Source organism: Canis lupus, chromosome 22, assembly GCF_003254725.2.
Source record: "Canis lupus dingo isolate Sandy chromosome 22, ASM325472v2, whole genome shotgun sequence".
Lineage (NCBI taxonomy): Eukaryota > Metazoa > Chordata > Mammalia > Carnivora > Canidae > Canis > Canis lupus.
Window position 1 is genome coordinate 25,886,022 of NC_064264.1, and position 16,303 is coordinate 25,902,324.

Consider the following 16,303-nt stretch of genomic DNA (forward strand, 5'->3'; position numbering starts at 1 on the left):
AAAAGGTAACTTCTTAAAAAAAAAAAGCAAGGAACAATGCTATAGCTGTCTTCCATCTATGTAATTTTCTTTTCTTCAATCCTTTTATTTTTCAACATCAAAATCTGGGGCTCCATCATGTTGAGAGTTTAGTTTTAGCTGTCTCAATTATCCACAGCCTGATTCAATGTGTTTGAGTTAATAGGAGCTCTAATGCAGGTATCAGCAATTTTTTTTGGTAAAAAGTCAGCTAGTAAATACTTTATTTAACTTTGCTTTGTATGTAAAAGTAGCCATAGACATTATATAAAGAGTGTAGCTAAGTTCAGACATATTTTATTTATGGACACTAAAATTTGACTTTCATATAATTTTCATGTGTCACAAAAGATTCTCCTTCCTATATGTTTTCCCCACCCACTTAAAAGTGTAAAACCAGTCTTAACTCACAATCCATGCCCAAAACTGGGGATATGGGGTGAATTTCGGACCCTGCTCCACTGAATGTACTGGTATCTACATTCTCATAAATAGGTTTATGAGAAAGTCATTGAAGCTCCTTTACCTCCTAGAAACAAGTAAGGACAGAATGCTTTAAAATAGGTAACTCTGAGTGCATTGTTTTCACTTCTCTTCTGTCCTATGAATTCTTATTGCCATTCTCATGGAGGTTGATTTACCATTTTAATTCTTGTCATTACTCTCAAAAAATGTAAATGGTACATTCCAGCACATGAAAACCCCTCAAACTTCTATTTTTCTCTTCAAAGGCTATTTCTCTTGTTTTATGATTCCTACAGATGGGGGTAAATCTTTGGTATTTAACATTTCACTTTTAATCAGCCTTCATAATTAGAACCTTTTCAGGCAAACAAAGTTGCAAGCACTATTCTAATTGCCCACTTGGGCCCCATACTATTTAATGTGACATAGGAGTCAAACATTTCCTTTGGGGAAAATACAACTTCCCCCAAATTAAGTTTAACTAATATATATCATGGGAGTTTACAAAACACTGTGCTATAAAGTCTACTATATATAAATTTAGGCAGGCTGATGTATTAAATTGTTTTTTCTAATATTTGGAATTCTTTAAGAACCTATTCCTCATCCTTATTCTCTGAGGCCATACCCTCAATTTTTCCCAGGCCTAAATATTTTTTTAACCAAAAATTATTAGCATTGTCTCATGCTTTTCTTGAAACATGTTTCTTCTCTGTGATTTTTACCTCTCAGCATCAAATCCGAAAATATATAGGTGGCCAGCCTCAGAGGTAAGGGGCAGATAGGCTCTTCAGAACTTCCACAATGGCCGACGGAGCTTCACTCTGATGTTGTCAATTAAAACTACCAGCTTTTTTTTTTTTTAATTAATGATACATACAACTGAAAAATTATCAGCCTTTATTTTCTCTAATTATTCTTAATTAGAGCCATTGTTTCTTATTTAGCCGCTATGATCATTTATACCACCACTGTATTCAAAAGTCCAGAATTTCCTCTAATCTATCCATAGCCAAGTTTCTGAAAATATTTGCCCCAAGAGACTAGGAAATGGGATATCACTATAATGTAGGAGGGGCTGGCACACATTTCAAGTCACAGAGCTCCATCCCTTTCTTATTACCTTTTTGCATATTTCCTTCCTTTCTCCCTATCTTTCTCCTTTCCACTCCTAACCTTAATTTAAGAAACCACAGGAATGTTGCTGACTTTTCAATAATCCACACTGTTTTCTAAAGATGCCTTCCAGAGGAAACCCAACTGCTTCCTCCTACTTACCTAAACTGACAACCGAGGATTTATTAAAGGAAGTTTCAGTATTTAAGTATTCTAATTAACATTCAATACAACACAAACTCTTTTAAAAATATATCTGTATTGAAAAAATAAAATAAATCAAGTTTCCTAATGTAACTAGAGTCTTTCAAATCCATATATATAATGTATATCTATTATAATTATAAAATTATATAATTATAAAAATTCCCAGTTTCAAGAGTGAAAATTATAACTACTAAATTAAAAAAATGAGAATAATCACATTCTACTAATACTTAATACCTTTTGTTTTCCTTTTAAATAACTATTGAGTACAATGGTAGGAACATTTAGGCTTTTTATTTCAGTCAAAAATCTCCCTCTCATTCACTACAGTGAATGAGGCAATAAGAATGTCGAATTCTGTAATAAGTATTACCAAAATGATCATAAATTGAATTATGCAGTGACACTGATTAACAAATTCTTTGGTAACAAAGAAACTCTCTTAAAGTCACTTAGAGTAAAGAAGAATTTTAAAAAGTTATCTGCTCAGTTCTTGGCTGATGACAATGTAGCATTCATTGACATTTTCTCAGCTAAAGATTTTTAAGAAGTTGATTAGGGTGTTCTGTGATATACATATATATAAAATCTTCCTGGTATGGATACTTAGAAATATGATATGAAGGACTAATACACATCTTTTTTATAGAACATTATAAGAAAAATTGCTATTAGCATATTATTCAATATTCTATATAAGTAGTCACAAGGCCTTTATTTTTTTAATGTATAATGACATTATCCATCATTATAGTATCATACAGAGCATTTTCATTACCCTAAAAATTCCTTGTGCTCTCCCTATTCATCCCTGCCCTACCCCCTGACAACCACTGATCTTTTTAGTATCTCTAATAGTTTTGCCTTTTTTAGAGTGTCATACACTTGGAATCATATACTGTGTAGTATTTTCAACTTGGTACTTCCTCCATGACTCATGAGTAATAAAGTTCTCTATTTTAGTTTTTCTTATGGTCTGTTATTAGGGCATGGCTTACCATTAGGTACCCTATATTCCACTTAATAAATATTAATTTAACAAAGTCATAACATATGGAGGTACCACTTTTTCAGCCTTTCACTTACTGAAAGACATCTTGAAAGACATCTTGCTTCCAAACATGGGCAATTATTTTAAAAAATAGCTGCTATAAATATCCATGTGCAAGTTTTTGTATAGACATAAATTTTCTACTCCTTTGAGTAAATACCAAGGAGCTAGCAAAACACACAATTCTATGGTGAGAGTATGTTTAGTTTTGTAAGAAACCACAAAACTGTCTCCCAAAATGGCTATATTTGTTTGCATATTTATCAGTAATGAATGAGAACTGTTAACAGGTCCTTTTATGTAAGACACATTCCAGAGGCTCCCTTAAACTCAAGTGTATTATATTCAGAAAAAAGGAAGTAATGATTATGTCAGATAAGGTTGAGCATAAGGTATCTTTTACTTAGTTTAAAAATTAATAATATATTCTAACAATGCACTTGAAGTAATTTGATTTCAGTACACATATAAGTGAAAAGTATACACATACACATTTCACATGTGTATATATGTATACACATATACATATACCCCACAAGGGTGTACACAAACGCTCCCCAAAGGAAGAGAGAGAGAGAAAATTGTGTATACACACGTGATTTCTGTACAACAATAATGTTATCTTCACATGTAGTGTATTTTTGAATGTATAAAAAACATTGAATTTTTATCATTTTGTTTAGTTTTTACACCTACATTGCATTACCTATTTTTTGTATATTGAATAGAATCAGAAAGATTGAGTCACACACCCAAGGCAACACAGCTATTAAGTGGCAGAATCATAATTTAATACTTCTTGTCTTCTAAAAACAGATCAAGTACTTTTCCACACCTTGAGGCTCACAACACCACATGCACTTATACACACACACACATGCCCTCATACACACAGCCATACATTTAAATATATGTGCAATTTGAAATATATCAATTAATGTCCCATGTCCATCTCTCTCTTAGTAGAGACAATACAGACCTTAAGATTAGCCTAACCTAATATTGTACCCCTGGTTTTACCCGGTTTCTAATTACTATGTGTGGTTTTTCTCATAATTTATTCACTATCACCTAGCTGTTTTGAAGTTAGAATTGTAGAATAAAAACACAGATTGATAGATGGTAGTTTAAGATGATGTTTGTTTAAGCCAAAACAATCATCTAAGAAAACAATTACCTTAATAACAGATGTCTCAACCCTGGATGGGGGACTCTGAACTTGAGCTGCCGCCGCCATGTTTGCAATGGTGCTGAGATGGTTCATCTGGCTCATTGCCATGGTGACAGACGCTGGAGGTAGGCTGACAGGAATTAGAGGGTGGGGCATCATCATAAAAGGAAGTTCCAGTCCTATAAAAAATACACATATATCATCATTGCTCTTTTCAAATAAAACTGTGAAACATGGTGTATCTCATTTATTAAAATGGCAAAGAACATAAATCATTGAAAATTGAAGCATTACAAAATGTTCTAATAATGATTGCCAAAGGAAAAATTATTTGTCCCTCTTTATGCAACAATATCCACTCACCACTCAGGGAAATTAGTTTTAATGCTAACCAGTTTGGTACCATGTTTATCATATCACCACGCTTCATAAGTTTAGTACAAATGGTCAATTTGTTCCTGTATTATTCTTCTGATCAGTCTAATTCTTGTTTAAAATATGAGGGTTTTTTTTTAACTTATCACAATTAGTTATCTAAATGTAATATCTCTATTATGTCCTATATTCTGCTATCCAATAATTAGATTTTTTTCTCTCCAACTACTCTTTTTAATGCTAAAAAATGCCATTATACAATTTGGTTGAAGGTGGCTCTGCTGAAGGTGGTGGAGAGGATAACTAAATGGAAGGCTGTGAGGTCCAGGCATGCAGAAGAGGGTAATAGAAGTGTGAGATCTCTGCGGTGGGCAAGGGTAAGGTGTTTCCTTATGCCAAGAACCATCACTGCTGCTTGTGGGGAATGAATATAAATAATTTGGATACAATATTATTCCAAATCTTCTAATGATTAGCTTGAAATGAAGTTTTAAAAAGTATATCACATATGGAGATTGGCCAAGTTATTTGTGGGGAATTAACCTCAAGTAAGTAAATTTCCCCCAAACCATATTTTCTTTTTTGTTTTTCTATTTCTTACATAGCTCCTCAATTTAAAGAAATTCTACAATATTTAGCCTATTTCTTGCAGTCTAACTAACTTGACTAACCAAAGTAAGATAAAATGGGCTCTGTTATCTACCTAGGTAATTAATTACTTTGTGGAACTTAAGTCCGCTGGTAGATGTAGAGTCATACTTGTATTTTTTTTTTTTAAAAGTATTTTTTTTTTCAATTTTTTTTTAATTTATTTATGATAGTCACAGAGAGAGAGAGAGAGAGGCAGAGACACAGGCCGAGGGAGAAGCAGGCTCCATGCGCCGGGAGCCCGACGTGGGATTCGATCCCGGGTCTCCAGGATCGCGCCCTGGGCCAAAGGCAGGCGCCAAACCGCTGCGCCACCCAGGGATCCCTGAGTCATACTTGTATTAAGCAATATTCTAGCCACCATTCAGAGTTGAAGTTCCTCACTTCATTCCACCACAAATCCTAAACATGCAATCATTAAATGCCCAATTGGTTAGACACAGTACCCAACTGGTTAGACAAAGACCCTAAAAGATCACTTTACAAAGATTTATAATACCATAGCAATAAATGAAATGTGTGTGTATCCCTTTTTTCAACTACAATGAAACAAAAGTTGATGATTATGGCAATATAGTGTCAAAGTCAAAACAGTACATTTAAGGGCTTGTATTTTCATAATGGTGGCATGCCCTGGATTTCAGTAGATCCTAAAACACCTTTTTAAAAAAAAAAAAAAAAGATTTTATTTATTTTTTTATGAGAGACACACATAGAGAGAGAGAGGCAGAGACACAGGCAGAGGGGGAAGCAGGCCCCACACAGGAAGCCCGACATGGGACTTTATCCCAGGACTCCAGGATTATGCCCTGGGCCGAAGACAGGCGCTAAACTGCTGAGCCACCCAGGGATCCCCAATCCTGAAACATCTTAATAAGATATATCTTGAAAGTAGTTTATGAATAATTTCAATTTAGACATGTCCCCAAAATAAATCAACATTAACTTATTGTTTAATTGAATTTGTTGAATACACAAACTAGCCACTTGAAGAAAATATCTGTAATGTCCCCACCAGTTTTTGAGTTTTCATTTCTTAAAAAAAGAAATCATATTTTCTTATTATATGCTTAGAAACAGCAAAGTTGGTAAAACTCCAATTTAAATGCTTTAGCTCTATTAAAAGCCTCATTGTAAAATCTCTACGACATAGTTTTTAATGAAGAATACTTAGTTACTGCCATGATTTTTTTCCATTTACTTCATGAAGACAGTTAAGGTTCAATATAAATTCAAACTCATTAGCTCAATACTGTCTGGATCTTAGAGTAAATTGTTCAGAAGTGGGTAATGAAAACTCAATTCAAATTCTTTAGCAATCAAACAAAGCAATTTTATTAAACAATGAAAAGAATCAATTAAAATGGATATCTTTATTATCTTTATTATTTTACAAGAAACCATGACAGCTTTTGGCTAAAAAAAGTTTATAGCTTCATCCAGAAATGGCTCACATAAAAGAAATTTCTCCAGCTTGTTCCTACACTGTAATATAAAAGTTCACTTCCATATTCACAAATTTATGTACTTTATTTTTCTACTCCTGCCTTTTTGGAGACTTATACCAAGGTACTAGTCAAGCCTGCAAAAATTAGAAGTATGAATTTTTCAAGGGTATGATGTCTTGAAAATATTCAATGACAAAACATTTTTAAAATCTCCACTCTACAATGCCTTTATCAATGTATGTGCAATTTTTTAATTTATATTTTTACAGTATCAGTTAAAATAAGAATTGAAGTATAACCACTGACAGTTGGCATAGAAATAACACTTTGGAATAGATGCTATTTGAATATGAAAACTGGATTGGGAATTTGTAACTGATAATTTCTCTACGTATTTCATTTAAAATATCCAATAAATGCAAGCATTATACTTTTATAGTATGTTGCTTATTTGAGCAATTAATATGTGGAGTGTAGAAAAATATTCACATTCATTATTTTAGGTTCAGTTTGAGTTCTGTTTAAATCTGTTATCTACTTTTATTTTTCTGTTCACTTGAAACAATTTCTTCTTTTATTTGAGTTCTGATTGCCAGCTAATAAATTGGATAAAGTCATTTTTTCAAAATAAATTTCAATTTTTCTCTCATAGTAGAGAAGGACTATAACTGTTTTTTCACATTATATAAAATATTAAGCCAAAATTCTGATTGAATCATTCTGAAACAGATTATAGACATAATACTATCTATTTTCACACCTCTTTTGCATAACAGGATATTAGTCCCTTGTGTAAGGTAAATATCAATCATCCACATGTGAATTTTCCATAGCAAGTTTATAACACTAGATTGGGTTTCCCACTACATAAAATGCTTCTAGCCATCTCCGCCAATCAACATTTGTTAAATACTCATGATGTTAGCTCATTTGGGTAATAAATAGAGCAAACAATTAAGAAACTAAGTCTGATGAAAAATATATAATATATAACTAAGTCAGCTGTAAGTGATTTTTGCATTATTTATAACATCCTTTTCCTCTATTAGCATGAATAAATAAGAATTGAAAATAGTCCACTTCAGATGAGGACATACCCATAGCTATTAAATGTTTAGGTGCTTTGTTTTAAAACAATATATTTAGTGACTGATATAAGTCAGTATATGTATACTATGCCTACAAACATATATAAACATATATACCTTTAAAATTAAAGTGTACTATTATGCCCACATGAAATCTTGCAAGAGACAGATTAAATATGTAAGAAAAATCCTAATATTTGGTAAGGAGAGTTAGATACGGAAAAGAAATGATTCATGTATCCTTCCCCATTCTTATAGACTCACATAGTATCTTGACTTTATAGTGGAAGAACAAGATGAAGTTAATATAGCCCTAGTATCCTTAAAGAACACATACTGTAATAGGTTATTGAGGCAGGTATGCAAAAACTTGTAAAATAAAACTATAAAATAGTTTGAGCCAAGAAAAATGGTCATGAGTTCGTGAAAAGACTGAAATAGTGTATCTAGCAGTTGATTACTTGGGATCTGTGTCACATTTTAATGTTAGGGGGAGGGAACTGAAGGGAGAGAGACTTCCCATACCCAGTCCTACACACAGACCATGTGAGAAGTCCAGAAACTGTCTGTGGTTAGACATCTTCTTACATAGGTTCAGCTGAGAGTAGAACAAAATAGGCAGGTGCTATATGCTGAAACTGAGAGTATAACCACAAACACAATGAATGCCAGCTACTAAAGCCACGGCATGATTTTAGTGGAGTGAAAAAAATTTTTTTCAAAGATTTTATTGATTTATTCATGAGACACAGAGAGAAATAGGCAGAGACACAGGAGGAGGGAAAAACAGGCTCCATGCAGGGAGCTCGACGTGGGACTCGATCCTGCGTCTGCAGGATCATACCCTGGGCTGAAGTTGGCGCTAAACCTCTGAGCCACCCGGGTTGCCCTGGTGGAGTGAAAATTAACAAATGTGCAGTCTTGCAACAGCCAGAAGTAAGTGAGGACATAAGTTTAAGAAAGAAAATGGAAATTAATGCCTGATTACCAATTCTATCTCTAGCTAAAAACTATTAATAATGCATTTTATATAATGTGAAACAATTCACTTACCCTGCCTAATCATACTGATGCTAAGAATTCATCAACAGTTATGTATACAAATGTATGGAACTTACATATAAAAAAAAGTGATTGCGTGTGTTTAGTTTTCCTTTGTGTAAAAAAGATGTATATTCTTCAGGGACAAGTAGGTGATCTTAAGATTTAGTGTAACTGAAATTTGAATTTGTAAAGACAAGGTATGGGAGATTCTCTCCCCCTTATATTCTCCCCACCCCTCCATTAAAACATAGTTACAGATTCTGAAAAAAAGCAAACCGTTTGATGCACTGTCTTGGTCTTTTTATGAACTCAAACTACTTTTTTTGGCTAGCCCCTATTTTATATTTTATCATATTTTGTGATGTGTATTTTATGATGGATCAAGTTTTGAATGTAGAAATATACTGCTTTAGGAGAAACTTAAATTTTGAAAGCTATCCCTACTCTAAAGGTAACCAGATTATGGGACGGTCAGAACTGATGGGTTTCAAATATAAAATGGTTTTATTTTTCCTCATATTACAGCCTTCAAACATGTTTTGTCAAGTCTCCTTTTTCTACCCCTTAATAACCTTGAGTATTAAAAGAACATCCACTCTAGGGGCACCTGGGTGGCTCAGTGGACTCAGCAACTGGCTCTTGATTTTGGCTCAAGTCATGATCTCAGGGGCATGGGCTGGAGCCCCAAGCTTAGTGCAGAGTTAGCTTGAGAGTCTCTCTTTCCCTCTCCCTCTGCCCTTCCCCCATTGGTGCACATGTGCTCTCTCTCTCTCTCTCTCTCTCTCTCTAAAGAACAACAACAACAAAACACAAAAACAAAACAAAAACAAGCAAAAAAATCCATTCCAGTTAACACTCAACTCTGTTTCCTCATCCCCATCAGCACTGGCCAACCTTAGAGCCTAGGTAGCCTGGGCTTGGTTAGTTTTTCATCTATCCTTCTGCCCTTCCCCTGGACAGTAGGCTAAAGGTCTCCTACCCAACCAGTTCCTACTCAAGTCTTCCCTACACTGTAGCTTCTATGACTATACCTACTGGCCATTTTCATCTTGTACATGGCAGGTGCCTAAATGCTAAGTATCTCCTAAGTCATGTTTGAATCTTTAAGAGGAGCCCTTCCAGAGGAGCTTCCTAGCAGCACGGGTCCCTGACAATGGAAATCTCCCTCAGCTTCCTGCTCTTCTAAGCTCCTGAAACTGCCATTGCCCTTGAAACCAAGGTCCTTCTTTTGGTGTGGATCCTCTTATTCTGATGAGGTCCACACTATACCCTGCCACTTCTCAATTCTTTGCCCCCATTCTCAAACATGTACAGAAAACAGATCAACAGTTCACACCAAAACAGAAATGCAGTTTTGAAATGAGGTGGAAGCACCTGTAATCCTTGAATAATTTTCTTGGAACTCTCTCTCCCTTCATTTGGTGGTGAGGAAATGCTATCAAAAAGGGATCAGTGAACCTCAGCCTTCCCCCATTAGATGCTATCTCTTCACTACAAGGATTTCTGCAAATTCCCTCCTCTCTATGGTTCCTCTTATAATGGAAGAGGAGGATATTTGTGGAGTCTGGGGTGATAGGATTGGCTGGTTCAGGTGCTATTAATAAGAGTCAGTTGCTTGTTACTTTCTTTAAAGTGAGGCGTGCCTGGTTCCTTTTGTTCTTGTGTAGGACCACAGGAAAACTTTGATTCTATATCTTGTTACATGGTATATTCATTAGAACCAGTGACAAATATGGCTAGGTTAGAAATAAATTTTAGGAACTGATTCTTGCAAATAAACTGAAATAAAGGGACAGAAATGTGCATGTTCAGCATTTGGAATGTTATTTTACAAATCAGCTGAAACATTAAATTATCAAGTAAGACAGATGTTCAAAAAAAAGATGACCACGAAAAAAAGTAAAGAATGATTAAATGTGGAGATAATCATTAGCAATGAAGAGAAGATCACTTTGGTTTTTGGCACACAATTTTTTAAGTAGAAAAAGAAATGGAAAATGTTTTGGGTAAGGATATTATTACTGTTTCTCTTTAATTAAAACAACAACAACAACAACATTGTGTATGTGTGTGAGTGGCACCAAATATCCTAATCCAGATAATTATATTTAATAGTGAATCCTGAATATATCAAATAAGTCAGATTCCAAAAGGGAAGGTCATAGTATTTTTTTAATGAATTTTGGAAGAATACACATAAAATAATCACCCACAAAATTAAAGTGATCTGTAAAAAACAAATGCCTTTAAACTACTATGCATTAAGATAGTAAAAGCACATGTAAATGTTATTACCCTTTATAACTAGGTAACATGTAACTATTCATTCAGATTTTCCCACTGGCTGACCCTGATAAAGGAGGCAAATCTCAGAGGGACTAACGGTCACACCACTGCTTAGTGAGTGACACTGATACACTGTGACGGGAACCTGACATTGTCAAGATTCGTTTACAATGAAAATGATGGCAAGAGCAGGCATTTACTCCATACCATTGGAGACCACTTAGAAGGATGTCAACGCCATCTTAACAAAGGAGACAAGACTATTCAGTATGAGTAAATACTAGTCACAGACACTATGGATGGTCAGTTGTTATTTCAAAGGTAAGTGAGAATAAACAAGTTATTATCTGTTAGAGGATTAACTTCACCCTAATAAAAAATGAGATATAAAATGTCAGCAGTACTACTAGTGCTAATGCTTTGTATAGAAGGGAGAAACTGTCCTCTCATGAATTAATGTAATGTAATCTTTAAATCTTTTTTCTGGATAATAATCTGAGCACAGTTGATCTACATTAGCATATAAAAACATGAAAACTTTCAGTGTTTTGGCTTAACTTCATCAAATTACTGTATTTCTAAATGAAGAAGAAGTAATCTTTTACAGGTACAATTAATTAGGGGCACCATTTAAAAAATAAAACAAATCAAAATAAAATATTCCAGTTTAGGATAAAACAAAACAAAATAAAATATCTCAGTGGTTTAGCGAAGAAGACTACAAATGCCTTGTTTGGTATTATAAAATAATGCCCATACAAAAGTCCATTACCAGAGTCTAAAACTCATCTTTGATTCTGGATTTGCTGGGGAGAAACAAAACTGGTTAGCTGTCATGTAACCAATCCTGCTTAGCTGATGTTCTGACATCAACTAACTTTTTTTCTTAGAGAGAAATAATAGAATTTTCATGAATTCTAAATATCCTGCTACCAATAAATATGAGTCATTTAGGTAAACATGTTACTCTACTAGAAATACTTAGACATATTTTCTTTAGCTATCTATCATTAACTAACATTACTCTGTGTTACCTGAGTGGTAAATATTTGTTATTTAGGAGAAAACTTTTGCCGTACAAGAAAGCTTTTATTTTATGATGATACTGTAATATCAGTATCAGTTATTAAAGTCCATGGACTCATCAGAACCAAGTTGAAATATTTCCATTTCCTTACATGTTCTGCAATGTTGCTGAAAGTGGCATAGTTAACAAGCTACAAAAGTAACATACAAAATACTGAAAATCAGAGCTGCTTATTCTTTTTTATTTTAGTTGAATGTTCTTCATTATGGCTGATGATTATTGAACTAGAAAGAATAAGAAACAAATTGTAAAATCAGAGCTGAAGTTCAAGTCACTACATAAAAGGATCCTTAGAGAACACGGAAACACATAAAAAACAATTATCCCAAGAATCCTTAAGGAATCATGGAAAACCAGAACGGCATTAGGTAACGTAAGATATGGCTTATGTTTTAAAAGCCTTGATTTTAAACTCAGAAAAATTATTAGACTGAATTGTTATACACAGAATGCAATACTTTATATTTTCCTTTATTTCATACCAAATTTCAGAAAGTTTTGATACAACTGAAAATAAAAGAAGGAAGTCCATTACTATAAAGATAAAGGTTAAATATTTTATGTGGAGAAGACAGAGATAATTATATCCGAAAACACTTTGCTTTTTTGATGCTGTTGTTTTCTTTGGGCTCATTAACACCATGCTCTAAGTGTTAACCAGGTAAAATAGATCCACAAAACAAAACAAAACAAAACAAAACAAAAGCAGACTCAGACTGAGTAAATAGTTACATAGGACTCAATACAAGGAAAGAAATTGTAGCCAGATTAATAATTTATAGACTTAATATTTAGATGTGTTTTGTTAATATGGACTATACGATGATTGGAAGCAAGAGCCAAATGTTTTTACTCAGTGGAAATGATCATATTGCAACAGATTGGTTAATTTTCACAGCTAAAGCATAATGCTATTACGGACCGTGTAGAAATAACAATACTAAAAACATATGTCAACTTTCCAATCTAAAACATATTCATGAAATTCTTCAAAATAAAGCAGTTGGGTATAATGTATCCATGTTAATTTAACTGCATCTTTTAACCTTTCTCATTGCCAATGTCAATGAATTTCTACCTTTTCCCACTTTAACTCATCAAATTATTTTTCCATTAGGCAAACAAATGAACTAGAAATTCTCCTCTCTAAGGATATTGTAATTTCCCTATAGATTTACAATTACATCAAATAAAATTTCAAGTTAATATACTTTATATACTGTTAGTAGAGTAATCAATGTCATGGTATATAATATTAACCATTTTATGTTTATGGTTAAGTGTTGCTTGTCGTCAGTTGAAATCTGTTTTAATTTCCATTGTTTTATACAATGTTTTCAGTTTTAAATTACTTATGTTGAACTTAAAAAATCTTCTCACTAAGTTTTCCAAAAAAGTATAAAACCCTCATAGGTAGAATGGCATACTCATGGAAATTACCTCAATATTTCTCATTTGTATGGATCTAGGTCTTAAATTATCTTCTCCCCAAACCTGCTTGGCCTTAAAGAATGACGTCATCAGCTAGTTTATAAGCCAGAAACCAAGGGATCATTTTTATCTCTTCCTCTCTCACTCTGTGCCACAAATGTCCAATTCCATTTCATGTCCTGTTGATTTCATCTATGTAATTTATCTCTACTTCTATATCTGCCCCTGTAATCAGATTCAAGGATCATCATTACTTTTAAGCACAAATCTTACACTGTCACTCCCCTGCTTAGAGGACTTCAGTTGTTTCCTATTTTTATTAAAGAAAGATCCAACATTTCTTATCTTAATATAAGCACCACATGGTCAGGCCCGTTTCTTTTGTTCACCATTGTATCTCCGCATATAGCAAAGTAAGAGTAATTTTCAGTCAGTTTTTGAGTTGAGAACTGCAATTCTCAGATCATTTCTTTACATTCATATGAGGTAAACTTCAGTGTGGCTTTTTAAAATGCTAAGCCTGTAGCCTTTGTTCTTGAGCGGCGAAAGTGTGGGAGAGAGATACACAAGTATAGAACATGCACCTAATTTTATTCCTTGGAATAAAAGAGAAGATGGAAAAAGAGAAAGTATGTTTGATATTTTGGAAATAAACCTGATAGAACTTGGTAACCATCTGGGTACAAAAGGGGATGAAGAGAGGAAAATGAAAGATGATAGTATCTAGACAACAAAAGGGTGTATGGTGAGATCATTAATGAGGCGATGATGGTGATGATTTCTACTGTGTATCATCTACTTTCAATGTGGCAGGCATTGTGGTTTTTATATGCACTATCCAACAAATCTTTGGAAACCCTGAGGTAGATCCATATTACTGTTATAAATGTTGATTTAATTACCCCAGGATTTAGGTTCTGGAATTCTGAACATGAAATCCAAACTTCTAATTGCCCAGTGAGGAGGATTTAACAATAAATAAAAATAAAAATAAATCAGTTGGACTTACTAAATATGAGATATTTCAGGAACAGTCAAATAGAGATTGACAGCAAGCAATTAGAAATACGGAATTGAAAATTAGAGGAAAAGTAGATACCCAATGAGGTAGGTTTTGATGTCTTTGATTTGTAGGTGGGAGATTAAGCACGATGCTTGAAGAGGGTATAGAAAGTATAAAGGCATAGCTACTAAAAAGTGTATTTTTACTATAAGTCCTAGAATAAATCCCAAATAAGACAGCTGAATGATTTCAAAACAAAACAAGAAAAAGAAACCTGAGAAGCTAAACAGACTAAGCAAATATTGGTGTATGACTCCTACAATAAATTTTTAGCACAAGAGTACCAATGCCTGTTTATAATATTCAAGTGTCTCCACTTACTTCTAGGCTATAATAATCTTTTTAATAAGGAAATCAACATGAATACCTGATAGCTCTTGGGTCCTCAATTAATACTGAATAAATAAGTGTAGGACATTATGATTGAACATAAAGATTTAACAATCCTAACTACTATTTAAATAAACAGACTAAAGACAAAAAAAAAAAAAAAAAAAAAGAAAGGAAAAGAAAAGAAATAGGCACAGTTAAGCATAGCTTGAAAAGGTATCATTTTTCCAATTTGTAATATGATAAATAATTACAATATCCAGCAATTACAAGATCTTCTTAAAAACACTACAGAGAGAGGCAGCTTTAAATCAAAAGACTACATATCACAAATAACTCAGCACATTTGAAGGACCATTGAAATAATATTATATTATAGTGGTAGATTACATGCAGATGGCAGGCCTGTTGAAAGCTACTGTTTATATGAAACCAAATCATTCTTTCCATAGCTTTTATTATATGTAGTGAAGACATACTATTCAAAGCACTTTTCATCAGTTTTTCATGGGCGGACATGGCAGGTGATTTTCAAGGTCAAAATGACCACTAAAATTTCAGTTGCTAGCAATGAAAAGAATACTTAAGAAGATCAGCATTAACGTGGATAATTTCATTTCTACATTTTAACTCCAATTCAGGAATTAAATATAAGCACTTCATTTTTCTCCCAAGAATAAATGTATACAATATGCTTTCTTAGATTGTTGTGACAATGTGAATTAGAATAAGAAAAATGGTTAGAAAATGTGTTTTGAAATGAGGATTGATTTTCTGATAAAAAAATCCTTAGATCAATATAAAGTAAAATTTAAACATCATATTCACTTTTTATTTAAAAAGTATCTAGTGTAACTATTATAACCATAGTATGACCAATGAAGAATATAAGGGTGAATACAACCAGCCTAAGGTCACACAATGATTCTGTGTCAGAATCAAGTGCGAAACTCAGGTTTCACGTTAATTTAAACAAATACACATACACAGGGTAGTATTTGGATAAGTCATATTATTTTTCTTCAATAATATTTTCTCAATATCAATATTAAAAAAGATGTATGCCTTGTGAAAAAAATAAATAATGAATGGTGAAATTACCATCTTTTCTAAGTGCTCAAATGGAGAAACAGAATTTTTAAAAATCTTAAACTGATAAAACAAGCATCTATACAAATTGTCTTTATAATAAAGATATATTTCACATGTTTTCAGCGTAAGATATCTTCTAGGGAGGGGTCTGTAATTACTGAATACTAACTAGCTATCTAAATGTAGAAAATACTCTCTGTAATAAAAAATATTATGATGTAATTTTCCCTTGTGATCAGAAAATCTGTCTTAAATAATTTCAATATCTCTTCCACTTTTAAAATATTGCACCATTTCTCTTCTTCTCTGTTCTACCACATATGTGCTCTCACATCATTACACAGGGAATGTTAGAACCATTCTCAGCAGTACATGGTGTACCT

At 33.2% G+C, this 16,303-nt stretch overlaps 1 protein-coding gene across 1 annotated transcript in view; it reads right to left on the reverse strand.

The window, feature by feature from the left end:
* The window catches only part of DACH1 (dachshund family transcription factor 1), a 429,427-nt gene that overhangs the window by 126,986 nt on the left and 286,138 nt on the right, over positions 1-16,303 (reverse strand). Inside the window, exon 4 of the mRNA XM_025441318.3 lies at positions 4,035-4,207. Within this exon, the coding sequence (XP_025297103.3) occupies positions 4,035-4,207 (173 nt within the window). The remainder of the gene's footprint in view (positions 1-4,034; positions 4,208-16,303) is intronic.